This window comes from Papilio machaon, chromosome W (assembly GCF_912999745.1).
Source record: "Papilio machaon chromosome W, ilPapMach1.1, whole genome shotgun sequence".
In the NCBI taxonomy this organism is placed as follows: Eukaryota; Metazoa; Arthropoda; class Insecta; order Lepidoptera; family Papilionidae; genus Papilio; species Papilio machaon.
Genome location: NC_060015.1, coordinates 9,694,212 through 9,707,755, shown reverse-complemented (window position 1 = coordinate 9,707,755; position 13,544 = coordinate 9,694,212). Strand labels below are relative to the sequence as shown.

The 13,544-nt window shown below is 32.6% G+C and overlaps 2 protein-coding genes across 2 annotated transcripts; both read left to right on the top strand.

The window, feature by feature from the left end:
- The first annotated feature begins 2,341 nt into the window (after nt 1–2,341).
- On the top strand, nt 2,342–4,603 carry LOC106718359. The gene is made up of 5 exons (XM_045685685.1): nt 2,342–2,584; nt 2,706–2,909; nt 3,174–3,302; nt 4,189–4,437; nt 4,563–4,603. The coding sequence occupies exons 1-5, from the start codon at nt 2,536–2,538 to the stop codon at nt 4,601–4,603; spliced, it is 672 nt and encodes a 223-aa protein (XP_045541641.1). The 5' UTR covers nt 2,342–2,535.
- Nucleotides 4,604–6,206: 1,603 nt separating this feature from the next.
- Nucleotides 6,207–11,716, top strand: LOC123723281. The gene is made up of 4 exons (XM_045685856.1): nt 6,207–6,627; nt 6,871–6,972; nt 10,281–10,379; nt 11,235–11,716. The coding sequence occupies exons 2-4, from the start codon at nt 6,949–6,951 to the stop codon at nt 11,484–11,486; spliced, it is 375 nt and encodes a 124-aa protein (XP_045541812.1). The 5' UTR covers nt 6,207–6,627; nt 6,871–6,948; the 3' UTR covers nt 11,487–11,716.
- The last annotated feature ends 1,828 nt before the right edge of the window (nt 11,717–13,544 follow it).

The following is a 13,544-nucleotide window of genomic DNA, read 5'->3' as shown; positions in this document are numbered from 1 at the left end:
GAGGGGGTTTTAGTGGGTCGAACCCCACATGCCCCTGCCTTTAGAAAGCTTAGTAACGACAAAATAACTGTCACAGAAAGCTGTTACTCTTGGCCATCCTGTTACAAAGTCCTCCCATCATATCATTTTATGCGATGGCTAGAGCCAACCGGTGAATTGATAATTTAGTAAATTGCTCTGTGGGGTTATTTGCTATAATGGGTATGGGGGCTTGAAAAAATGTTAGTACATATCTGAAAACGTATTTCAAATTATTTTTTCCAAAAATTAAGGCAAACATACAATTGAACGTAACGCGTCCTACCACGAATGCTCACGCGTTTACAAATGTTAAGATAAATCCTTACCCATTGTATGAATATAAACTGGTTAATTTTTTTGGAGGCTAAAGTTATTGATTTTACAAAAAGCTTAGCTGAGTAGAGTTAGCCCATTTTAACACCTTTTTATAGACTCATCTTAATGGGCTCTCATAGCAAGTGTGCACCCAACAAAAATTTGAAATTGAACTGAACTGGAATTTGTTGACAGTCAATTTTTGAATTAACTGTAGATGTGTTGAATTATGTTTCTACCAAAATGTCCCCAAGGATATATAACCCACCCCTCTATATAACCAAGAAATATAGTTATGAAAAACAGGTAAAATTATTCACAATTATGGCGCCAAACGTCAGGAAAATTATTGTAAGCTTGTAACAACAATTGAGCTTACAAATAGCAACTTAAGTTTGTTTATATAAATGATTTTGGTAAATTAACATCGCAAACAAAATAAAAAAATAACTCCTCTTCGGGCTTCTCTCTACTTAAAATTTTGACTGAAACTTTTTACCGTCGGCCGCCTGCAATTTAGGGAAAACGAAATATGTAGATTGTATTGTTTTGATTGTAATTGATTTTCCTGGAGTTGTTATATAAATATACACTCAATAGAAACTAAAATAAATTAATATCATCATCTAAATCTTATCTTGATTTGAATTGCTTTATCAAAACATTTTAATAAGTTGAATGTTATGTAAAATCGCTATATTACAAAATATATAATAAAATAATGTATTATAAAATTAACTGGTAACCAATATTATAAATAAGAAAAATTTGATTAATTGTTTGGTTGCTTTATAAGGACTACAAAACTACTGGACTAATTTGAAATTTCTCTCACTATTAAAATTCCATATTATCGCTGAATAAAATCATAAAAACTCGAGCATATCCAAAGTGAGAACTCTATTTCAAGAAACATATGATTTTAGAAACATATTAAAAAGACAAGGGAATACAAAATACATAATCATATCATCAATTTAGAAAATATTAAGTACTATGGATGTCATACTGTAAAATTCATTCATTCAAAAATACACCGTTATTGCTTCTAAATTAATAATACTAAATAAAATAAAATAGTATGCAAATATCATGTGGACATTTATTGTCCAGTAATTTTTAAAACCTATGGATGATGTACTAAATTAATTTAATTTATTTTAAATTTTCACCGTCGAAAAGGGCGCGAGATTTGAAATTTTTCGCAATACAAAAACATCAACTAAACTAGTAAAGTAGTCTAAACGAAGCATAATCATAGAGAATTAAACGCTCCTGATTGGCTAGTAGGATTCTGACAGCTGAGTGGCCGCCATGTTGGCTTCCAATTATCAGGCCGTACATTATTGGGCTGTGCATTATCAGTCCGTGCAAGATATTGTACGGCCAAATAATGTACGACCCAATAATTCGTGTACACCTACTTTCTATGGGACACGAATTATCAGGTCGTACATTATTTGGCTGTACAATATCGGCCCGTGCCGATAATGCTCGCCCCAATAATGTACGCCCTGATAATGCACGGCCTGATAATTCATGTACAAACAAACCATTGTTTGTACATGAATTATTGGGCCGTACATTATCAGGTCGTGCATTATCGTGGCTGTACATTATTGCCTCCCTCGGCCGACACCGACTGCGAAATAACAATAATTATACAATATAGACATGTTACAAGAAAGAAGAGAACTTTCTTTAGAGTTTAGAGGGTTTTTGAAAGAGAGAAGAAAGAAAGAAAGAAGTTTTCATGACATTATTTTGTTTCTTTTTAGTGTATTTTGTTTGAGATTGTTTTTTATGGTACTTTTGAATGCATTTTGTTTGAAATTGTTTTTTTATGTTACTTTTGATTGAATTTTGTTTGAAATTGTTTTTTTACGTTACTTTTGAGTGCATTTTGTTTGAAATTGTTTTTTTTAAGTTACTTTTGAGCGCATTTTGTTTGAGATAGTTTTTTTGTTTTGAAGTCGGCTATTTTTTTTTTACTTTTAGTGACAAAAACTTTTTCGGCGGTTACGTGTTCGTTAAGTTTTGTGTTGTATTATTTGATTCTTTTCAAAAAGACGATTTGGCTTGTTTACGGACTCTGTGATTTCTTCTACAACGATTTTTCCTGGCTTTGGAAATTGGATACCTTTTTTCTGTAACGACATACCTGGCTTATCATCGGATTTGTTTTATGCTTTGGACAAAATGCCTAAGCAAACTAAATTGAAATGTTATTTTGGGTGCATTGTTGATGGTAAGACTTTTTTGTAATTTTTCAAACTGTAGAATAGAGATGGGCGTATGTAGAATGTTAAAAATTATACATTATTAAAGTTTATTTTTTTACTTAAATTTTTACATTTATTTATTTTTAGGTCCATTACATAGATTTCCAAAGTGGCAGTATTCTCATGAAGAGAGATTTAATTCTTGGAAAGCTGTTTTAAGTTCGGAGACTCAAGGAAATGGCAATGCATACATATATAATAATGTCCGTATTTGCTATAAACATTTTGAAAATTATTATCAATTACCTAGTCACCAGCTTACCAGAAATGCAGTGCCTACATTGAATTTAGGTAAGCAGTGAAAAAAGTGATATCAAACAAGACTTGGTTGACATATTACATTTATTTATTTATTTAATAAATTATAACCTTTGTAAGTATCAGTTTTCTCTTCTGGTTGGGATTATAAGTAAAAATAAACAAATTTCCTCTCATTTGAAATGAATTGTGTTCTAAACTGAAATAAGTAAGCATTCAGTAAAAAAGGCAGACATCCTACAAGAAATATGTAAATTTATTAGTAAAAATTATATTAACTTTATTTTACATTTACAGATTTGCCGGAAAATTTGCAAAGGCAAGCTATTTTCACTACGACAGCAACACCACCAACAAAAAATCCAATGGATTCATTTGCCCATCCATCTACATCATCTACATACCATTCTCGGCAAGCAATAAGTGGTGAGTTATTCTGAGATAAAAATACTCCTATGAATTCGGACTGTTGCCCACTCATTGAAAGCTACAGAGATTTTTGGATTGACTTAGACTTAGATGTAAATATAGTATTGAATTCTGTTTTAAATAATATGCTGTAAAGCACATCTGGGCTGTTTTCAATATGAGTTCCATAACAGGAATAAACATTTATTTGATTTAAAAGTAGCAAGTCGTCCGGAATGGTCTGAATTTGACACATTAATAATTGACTTATTAATTAGTTCACAATCTTTACCTGGTGACATCTGAAGTTTAAAGTAAATTGATAATCAGAAAGCCAATGATCAGAAATAAATAGAAAATCATTACTGTTTAAGAATAGCTCAATTTAATTTTATGATCCTTACTTAACATTTCTTGGATGTTTTGATGAACCAGGCTTATACAAGTTTTGTCATTATTATAATTTATATTTGTAGTTATTATTCTTTGACAATTTATTAAATTATTGTAATTAAAATTTTTGTGATATTTCATAGTTTTTGTAATAGAACTCTCTCTAAAGATGATATTTGTAACAGTTCAGTGTATAGACGTTCATTGTTTCATCTTAATAACAGAGATTAGCACTGTAAATATAATAATCAAAACATTAACTAATTTACTTAAAAATATGTAAAGATCTGATAAACATCTGTATAGATAAATCATGGTAAGTTATGTTGTTTATTTTTTTCCACTTTCATCATTTGAGCAGGAGACTAGAGCTTGCAGATATTCATATGCAATATCTAAAAAACATAAATCGCAAGGTATTAAACAAATATAAGTCAATTATATTGTGGAAAAATTTCATTGTGTTTATACAATACAATGTTATTAATTAATTTACTATGCTTTTTTTCAGGATTCAATAAAAAAATTAATTTACTTAAGCAAACAATCATAAGATTGAGAAATAAATGTAAAACTCAATCAATGAAGATTAAAATGGCAAGTAAGGTTTCTAAATCCAAAATATTTTTAGAAATGGTAGAACAATTACCTGAACCCATAAAAATTTTTACAAATATGCAATTAAAATATTTAAAGAAGCCAAGGGGACGAAAATATACATTAAAAGAGAAAATACTTCCACTTACAATTTTGAAACAAAGTTCCAAGGCCTATAACCTATTAAAAAACATTTTTATCCTACCGTCTAAAAGAACATTACAAAAACTTTTATCTTGTGTAGTCTTAAAGCCAGGGATTAATCCCCATATTATGTATAACTTAAAGAAAGCAGTAGTAAAGCTATCAACTGTAAAAAGGCTTTGTAGTCTTATCTTTGATGAAGTGTCATTGGCACCTGGTCTCTACTACAATTATTTCCATAAAGAAATTATAGGATTTGAGGACTATGGTTACAAAAAAACAAACAAAATAGCCACAGGTGGGCACAGTTAATCGAAAAGTTAACTTCGTTAATCGTTAATTCGTTAATTAAAAAATTAACTTCGTTAATCGTTAAAGCGTTAAATTCTCGAAAATTTAACGCAAGTTAAAGTTAATCGTTAACAGTTAACCATACTAAAATTATACATACTAATTTCACACTTATGTGGCGACACTTGTTTAAAATAGTAATTTGACGACTATACATTTATAGAATGTACACATTAGTATTAGAGACAAGTATGAATGCATTATAGTATATTTCATTACGAGTGTGGAAAGCCTGTCATTGCAAAGAGTTCCGACAAATGTCTAACCAAGCCGAGGCGCAGCCGAAGGTGAGGGTTGACAGTTGGAACAAGTTGTAATGACAGTTTCGCACCTGTACTAAACAACTATTTTTGATACAGTTGCGAAAAAATTAAGCAATTTAATATAATAGTAAAAACACAATAAACTCGAACTAACTATTTAATTTTTGGAAAATGGCGCCAACCGTAAAAGAATACAGAGATTTTTTTGTTTTTTTCACCCATTCTGGGTAGGCAAAGGGAACTATGCCCAAACAGCCAAGTCTTCAGTAGATTATTTTTATTGATATGAAATGAAAATGAAATTTAATGAGATGAAATAAAATGAAACCTACCGAATTCATTGAATCAAATCATTAAATCTGATTTTGTAACAAATTAGGAGCTTCTTTTTTAGAAATATTTGCATGAATCATAAAAACTTCAATGAATGTTTTTTTGTAAAAACTTCGTGGTTGGTTTTTCTTTTTAACAGACATTATTTTGATAGTTGGGAAAGAGAACGCACGAGTTTGGAAAAGCTAAAGAAAAGGCACGAATATAAAAGTGTTTTAATACAGTTGCTCAAAAAGTGGCTTATTGCAGGGACGAAGAGCGTTCGGAATGTGGAATATTACATACACGTGCTTTTATATACTAGTAATGAAATATACTATTTCGAACCTTCTTTTGATTTTGTCCTGTTGGTCATGTCTTTCCCGGACGCTCTGATGCATCACACTTGCATGCGAACTTCACATATATCAATTATCAACTCGTTCGTTCACCATTCGAGTCGCCGACGGTCACCCAACATAGCTGAACTTACGAGCGTGGCGTGGCGCGTAATTTAAACAAAATGACGGCACGTCTCCAAGTTTCTAGTTTAACGATTAACGGACTTATATTAACGGAAGTTGAGTTTAACGGAAGTTAACAAAAGCGTTAACACTTTTTGAAGTTAACTTAAAAGTTAATCCGTTAAGCAAAATGTTAACTTCGTTAATTAACGATTAACGGATTAACGAGTTAATGCCCAGCTCTGAAAATAGCTGACCATGCATTGGTGCTAATGATTAAAAGTTTGAAGGGAAGATTTAAGCAGCCAATTTGCTTCACATTTTGCCAAAGTGCAACGAAAAAGGAAGACTTAAAGATTATTATAAAAGAAGTTATAAAGGCTATTTCAAAGACTGGTTTAAAAATTATTTGTACTGTATGTGACCAGTCTGCAGGAAATATGAGTACAATAATTAAAAGTTTGCATGAAGACACAGTGCAGGAATATGTTAGAAGAGACGAAGAATTTAAAAGCAATGGCTTTGAAATTGATGGTGTCAAAATCTTTACATTTTTTGATCCACCTCATCTCCTAAAAGGGATAAGAAATAACTTTTTAGTTAAAAATATAAGATTTCTCCATAATGGAGAAGTCAAAATAGCTAAATGGGAGCACTTAATTATGTTCATGGAAAGATGTGTTGGAGATGATGAACTCAGATTAATTAATAAATTAACCGAGTCACATTTAATTAAAGACAAGATCCCAAGAATGAAGGTTAAGTATGCTGCACAAGTATTCAGTCAAAGGCTATCAGCAGCTATTAAATTTTGTACAAGTAAGTAGTACTTTTGAGATGAACTGATGCTTTCTGGAATATGAACCATATTTAATACACTGATAAATACTTTATATTCAAATTATAATAAAAAAAAATAAGTTCACATTAAAAGGAAACTAACTTTTTCTCAATTCATTATATTTCTGGCATCTTGCGTTATAATGGAAATTAATAAATAATCTTTAATTTATAAGGATGCTTTAGTAGATAACATTGTGACATACATTTTTCTTTTTAAAGGAAATGGAGTTCTACCCAATGAATGCAATGACACAGCAGATCTGTTATATTTAATAGATCGATTATTTGATTGATTTAATGGACACAGCTATAAGGATGAAGGTAAAAAATTTAGAACATGCTTTAAAAATGGTTCTCCACACTTGAAATTATGGGAGCAGGTATTGCCTTCTCTTCGATCTATGGGTTTTGAAACTAAAAAAAAAAGATGGATCCATCAAATATGTAAAAATTCCATCAGTGACAAATTTTATATCTAATATAAATACATTTAAAGATATGTGGTCATTTATAAATAAACATTATAAAATAACGAGTATTTTAACGAGAAATTTAAATCAAGATCCACTCGAAATTTTTTTTTGTAAAGTACGTAGTAATGGGTTACGCAATTTTCAATTCAAATCAATTTTTATAGTAAATTGATTGGAATAAGAACGGGTTGTTTAAAATGTAAACCTGTAAGTATGATATGAGTATATAATCGCTAAATATATATATGTATATATATATACACATCCGAAAAGCGCCATCTATCGGGTAAAACCTTGCTTTCATTAGTAATGCCATCTTTCGGGGGTGGTTAATAATCTCATAAAAATTACCCGAGTTGCTTATCTATATCATATATAGTGTATTATCATATATAGTGTATTATCTATGGAATGAAGTAAGAATTTATGTTTACGTTTGGGCGGATTTCTCCGCGTCTACGTCACGTGTCGATAGAGGACGAGCAAGGGGAGTCGCGGAGCGCGCGGGAGGTACGGCGGGGGGCGAGGTCGGCTCTACAGGTGGTTCCCCTCGCCACTGTACACCCCTGCACCCCTGGTGCGATTGATTACATGGTACATATCGAGCGGCTGACGTCCGCGCCTCGCCCGCGACTCGCCCGCGACTCGCACAAGCCGCTACTGAAGCAGACGTCGTTCCTACTTACACTATGCAGATGTGCGCTCGCTTTGAACTTTCGAGGTTGAATTTTTATGCACCCAGCATATTTACATATGCCACTGCGCCTCTACTGCATCTTACTTATCTTAGATTTCTTCTTTCCCATAATACAAAATAATAGTAGCTAATATTGCAACTACGAAACTTTAATTAAACTGTAATGTAACTAAAACATTACTAATATGGAAACTGAAAAAAACTTTTAGAACAAATTGCTCAGATTTTTCCATTGATGTAGCAAAACATGAAGCCTTAGGTTGAAATACCAATACAGCATTCGTCATTCTAAATATCATTCTAATAACAATTAACAGTAGGTACCTAATAAGTCATAATTAGTCATTTTCAATAACCTTCTTTATAAACTGTAATAAAAAGTTAAATAAAATTTTAATCCTTAACCATATACTTTTTGCATTTTACACCTGGTTTTTAGCGACATCAGATATATTAAAAAAATGCGTATTTAAAAATTACACAAAGATAAAATTATATCTTAAATAAAATCAGAGCAGGCGGTGCGAGATAAAAATTGTAGCAAATGAATATGGAGATAAGATGTTTTAACACGCAATTTAATTTTACGCGATTTGTATCACAATTGAATACATTATTTTGTTACCTTCTTTGTAACCTTGTATATTATACCATTTACTAACATATTTAATTAATACGTTGTAAACTGTTTGAGTAAGTTTCTAACTAACTCTAATTACTTTTAAAGCACACCTATAGGCGGCAGTTAATTTTAAAAATATAAAAGGAATTAGGTACAGCGTGAAGTTTTAATGTTATATTTCAAATAAAATATAACGGCTAAGGAAAATTAAATAATTTCGCTGTAAAAATTTAAATATGAAGTTATGACATAAAGACAAAAATATACAAATAAAGTTATAAAATAAAATACATTCTTATGTTGTCGTGCTACCCAGAGACAGGGATTTTTATTAGGTACACATATAATAGCATATATAGCCGATTATGGGTATTACATAAGCTTGAAAAAATTATTTTATACATGATTACTAATATACTTAACACATTTAAAGAAATTACAATAGCAATCGTAATAATTGCCGAGCTCTCACTTAAATATAGTAAGCTCCAACTTAAACACATAAGGGGGCGTCCATAAATTACGTGAGGTGTTTTTTTTAATTTTCTGCCCCTCCCTCCCCCCCTGGTGAGATGTCGTGAGATTTTATTCAACCCCCTCCCCCATCTCCCAATCTCACGTGAGATTTTTCAAAATGTGAGTTTCTTACGTAAACGCGTTGGATTGTCATTGTAAAAAGAAAAAAACAAATTTGCTTCGTGCTTTTATTTACGACTAGTTATGACTAGTAATCAATGTTGCTGAGAGTTTAATTATAAGTGTAATAAAAATTTAACAATAGAATACTTAAATCGTAACTACTTAGATTAAAAAAGAGTATCTACTCTAATTCAGTCCATGGAGAATCGTGCACGGTCTCAAGAGAGACTATTGGAACCAACATGTCCATTTTTTTTTGTTTCAATCAGAAAAAAAATTGCGTGATATTTGCCGAGACCCCCCCTCCCTCCAACGTAAGATTAGATGAGATTTGACTCGACCCCCTCCCCCCCTTAAACACCTCACGTAATTTATGGACGCCCCCTAAGAAGTATCATCCTTGTTGTAAACTAACAAAAGATCTTAATGCTAGAAACAACTAAGAGTAAGAATATAGTTATAACTTACATTGGTACCGGGTCGCATAGCAACAACCGTGGCCAGGCGACGCGCTTGCCCGCGGCGTCACTTGCTAATTAGCAGATAAGAACCCTACGACAGTCTGCGAGTATTGCTGTTCGACTTTTAGACAGTTAATTGGCGCACTCGGCGACGATGATTGGTCACTAAGGGAGACATTATTAGAATGGATTTCTGATACTTATTTTCCACTAAGCTGGGCCCCTCTCAGTGACAGTGAGGCAGTTAAAACTATTTATGTTAAATCATAATTTCCAGCAATATAATTGCAAGAAAATTATTGACTTGTTGGTTTAGTTTTAGCATAACTTTATAATTAGAGGAAATGACTATAGTTATACATCTACGCATAATGATCTTACAAGGAATGAAGAAATATACAGAGATAGAACATTGTTACTTATTTATTATGATAAAAAAATATTGTATCACTAAACGCTAAAGAAAATGAGATGCAACATATATTTTTCGCATAACACGACTGATAAATCCGCATTGCATCGCGATCGTTTACAAAGTTTCTATTTAAATAACGTTTTTTTTTTCTCACGCACCTATAATATTTTGCGACTATCCTTGGAGCATGTCTCTATTCAACGGTTTAGATGTTCATTGACTGAGGATAATATAGATTGCGGATGGTGTGAAGAAATGAAAATGTGAATTAAGGAATTTATTTACTAACAAAATAAAGTAATGTGAAGTTAATTTGTGTCAGATTATGGAGCGTACGTCAGCAAGGATTCGCGCGCGCAGGACGTTGTCGCACAGGGACCAGCGCGCTCACACCGCTCATCACATGCCACTCCCGCACACGGTAACATATTTTTATTATTGAATCTACACTAAGAGTTTTCAATGCTGACCAATTAAAGACTATGAGAGTGTCGGGAAGACTACAATAGAGCGAGCAGCCCTCGTTGCACGAATCAATGATGTAGACGACGAATCTCACAGAGTACCGACGTGAAGTTAATTTTTCTTATCTATTTAAGTAAGTCTCATCCTTCTCCTATCATTTCCTCTATTGTGACTAATAAGTCACAATTATTTATTCGCACCCATTCACAATTTACACATATTTTTTACCGGTAAGTACATTAATGTAAATTTATAAATGTTTAACGATTACTTTCTCAGACAATTGAAAATTTTCTAATAACAAATTAATCCACCGTTTACATACATAGTTTGTTACATTAAAAACATAAAATTGTAAATATTATTTTTTATACTATTTTTTTTATATCAAAAGTTGGCAAACGAGCAAACGGCCACCTGGATACGCCGAAATAGCGAGACGACAGTTGCCCATAGACATCCGCAAATGCAGATGTGTTGCCTACCTTTAATCAACGGAGAAGGGGACGCACAGAAAGAGGATATTTCTCCTTCCTATGCGTCTCCTCTTCCGCCATATCCACTTCCCCTTCCCATCCTTTCCTAATAAGAAAAGGATGGGAAAGGAAAGAGGACTAAAATTAAGCCTCCGGCACCACACTCATCAGACTACGCGGAATTGCTTTCACTTGACGCCTGCGTTCTGTGTGATCGTGGTATTTCACCGATCGACCCGGCACATTCGTGCACCCAACAAATATTGTTGTTGCGGGATCTACCACTGTTAATTAGTGCACAATACTCATAAATATGCACTACTGCATGTTAGCAGGTGATATTCCGGTCGGAGTTCCTGGGCGAGTTCTTGTCGGTGTTGTTACCGGGCGTGGGCGCGGGCCCTGGTGCGGGAGGAGGCGGTGTCGACTTTGCCGCCTTCCGCCACGCCTTTCTGCCCGCCTTCCCGCGCTCGCTGCCCGGACTTGCGCCCCACCATGCCGCCCTACTCAACAACTTCCCCTCAGATACTGTATGTATTGCTTTGTACACCTCGCTGACACTGACACCAGACCAGAATGAACATTAGTACAGTCGAGCAACTACTACTTTGATACATTTTGTACTTTTTTTTTTAAGAGAAGTATGTCAAGACAGCGCTTAATAGAGGTCCGTGGTCTCTGCCTACCCCTCTGGGTTACGGGCATGTATGTTGTTGATGATACTTTTTATCCTAGTACGAACCCACTTTTACCTTTTAACCTTGCACCTTTTATCATCACTCACCTTCCACCATGCTGGTAGTATTTACTACTTGACCTAAACCAATCATAGTATTCACACAGAACATACAACGACTGATGAACGACGTGAACTGCTATCAGGCATACCAGTCGCTAGCAGAAAACAACAACATGCTCGCTTGAGCACAGATAGAAATTGATCGTTGATTTTTTTTTAATCATTTATCAAGGTTAATTTTTTTTCTTCAACTTGTTTAGCAACTAGTTGGTTTTTAACTGTAAAATAGTGAAGACCCAACTTGTGGTGGTGAAAATATTATGACTTAGCTCATGCGTAAACTATAGTTTGAATTAAATTAGTTAAATCAAAAAGGGTCAACGGTTGATATGTTGAAGGAGGTCAACGATTCAACTGGTTTGTTAAATCAACACCCATTCCTTACATATAAGGACACGAGTGTATCAACACGACGGACTAGTACATAGGATATAATATATCGTATATTAATCACTTTTTATTTTTTATCAATCATAATTTACTTTTTGACGAATGAAAAAAAATATTTAAATTAGCAAATTATAGTGGCTTAAATACTTTTTTAAACCAATAACTCGAAACTTACGTTCGTAACTTTGATTATTTATATTTTTGCTACTTGTCAAATGTGTACTTTTTAATTTTGACATCATACTGTGCACTTTGTGAGCATAAAAGTCACAGTAAAAGTTGGTGCTATGAAAACATTAATGCAATTACACTGAATCTGTAAAACAGTGTTGTGTTCCGTAATTTTTATTAGCAAATATAAATAGTGAGGGCGCGCCAGTGCCCCTTTCAAATCAGCATGGTACATTTATCTAAACAAAATCACGATGAAATCTTAGTCATTAACTAGGACTACAGGTTTCCATTACTTTTATTATTATTGCTTAAATTGTTCCTAGTTTGCGAAAAAGGTAAAAAGACCTTTTATTTTCTATTTAGTCATAATATTTACATAGATAAAAGTATTGATTTAGTCTGATGTGGCATTTCATATTTTTAATTTTTAATGTAACCTGAAAAAATAATTACAAAATCATCGCATAATTGTAGCATGTTATCAGAGCGAAGTAGATTTAATTGTTAGTTAAATTAATATTTTATGTATTTCTAAGGATATCATATTATTTCTTATGTAGATGTAAGTTTTACTACAAAACATAAGATGAATCTTTTTAATGTAGTTTAAATTTTAGTAACTAGTCATTTTATTAGGTACCTCCCTAACATTAGCTGTAAGTAATAGGGCTTTCATTAAAGTTAACATCAACCTTTAAGAATAATTATTGGCATTAAAAATTTTGAACACAATCAAATTAAAATTATTTTGTGCAATTAAAATTCGAAATTACTTCTTTCTGACACACACACTACAAAATCTCTTCTTTTTTTATAGGTTAAATAAATAGGGACCAACATTAGTGGATCTCAGAAATAAAGTGTGTATGTTACGATGACTAACATAGAAATAAGTTGGGTAGTAAATAAAGGCAAAAAATGGGTGTGTAAAAAATTGGATATTTTCTTCACGTATTTGCTAGACCCTATATCAGTCATACAGTGCATCAAAAAATTATTTGTGTTACAATATTTCTAGCATTAGAGGTGGAGTTCCAATCTAGCTGTTATTTGTTATGTATTTTGTTTAATGCAACTAGGAGGTAGTTGTAAGTTTGTATTTACTTAATTGGTAAAATAAAACTAAATAAATAAAATAAGTCTTTACTATTACTTCAGATCTTCCTTTATACAACATCCGTTACCTCAACTAAAGCCTCGGGTTTAAGACTGAGAAAACTACCACTTAATTTTCTCGTAACTTTATCATAACGACGCTGGAAAGCATAAACGCTGTAACCCA

Excerpts from the sequence above, each read along its gene's own strand:
- LOC123723281 (XM_045685856.1), top strand. The coding sequence starts at position 6,949 with ATGGACACAGCTATAAGGATGAAG. Across the intron at positions 6,973-10,280 it reads ACACAGCTATAAGGATGAAG|ATTATGGAGCGTACGTCAGC; the intron begins GTAAAAAATTTA and ends AATTTGTGTCAG. Across the intron at positions 10,380-11,234 it reads ACATGCCACTCCCGCACACG|GTGATATTCCGGTCGGAGTT; the intron begins GTAACATATTTT and ends GCATGTTAGCAG.
- LOC106718359 (XM_045685685.1), top strand. The coding sequence starts at position 2,536 with ATGCCTAAGCAAACTAAATTGAAATGTTATTTTGGGTGCATTGTTGAT. Across the intron at positions 3,303-4,188 it reads TTCTCGGCAAGCAATAAGTG|GATTCAATAAAAAAATTAAT; the intron begins GTGAGTTATTCT and ends GCTTTTTTTCAG. Across the intron at positions 4,438-4,562 it reads ACTTACAATTTTGAAACAAA|AAAGCAGTAGTAAAGCTATC; the intron begins GTTCCAAGGCCT and ends TATAACTTAAAG.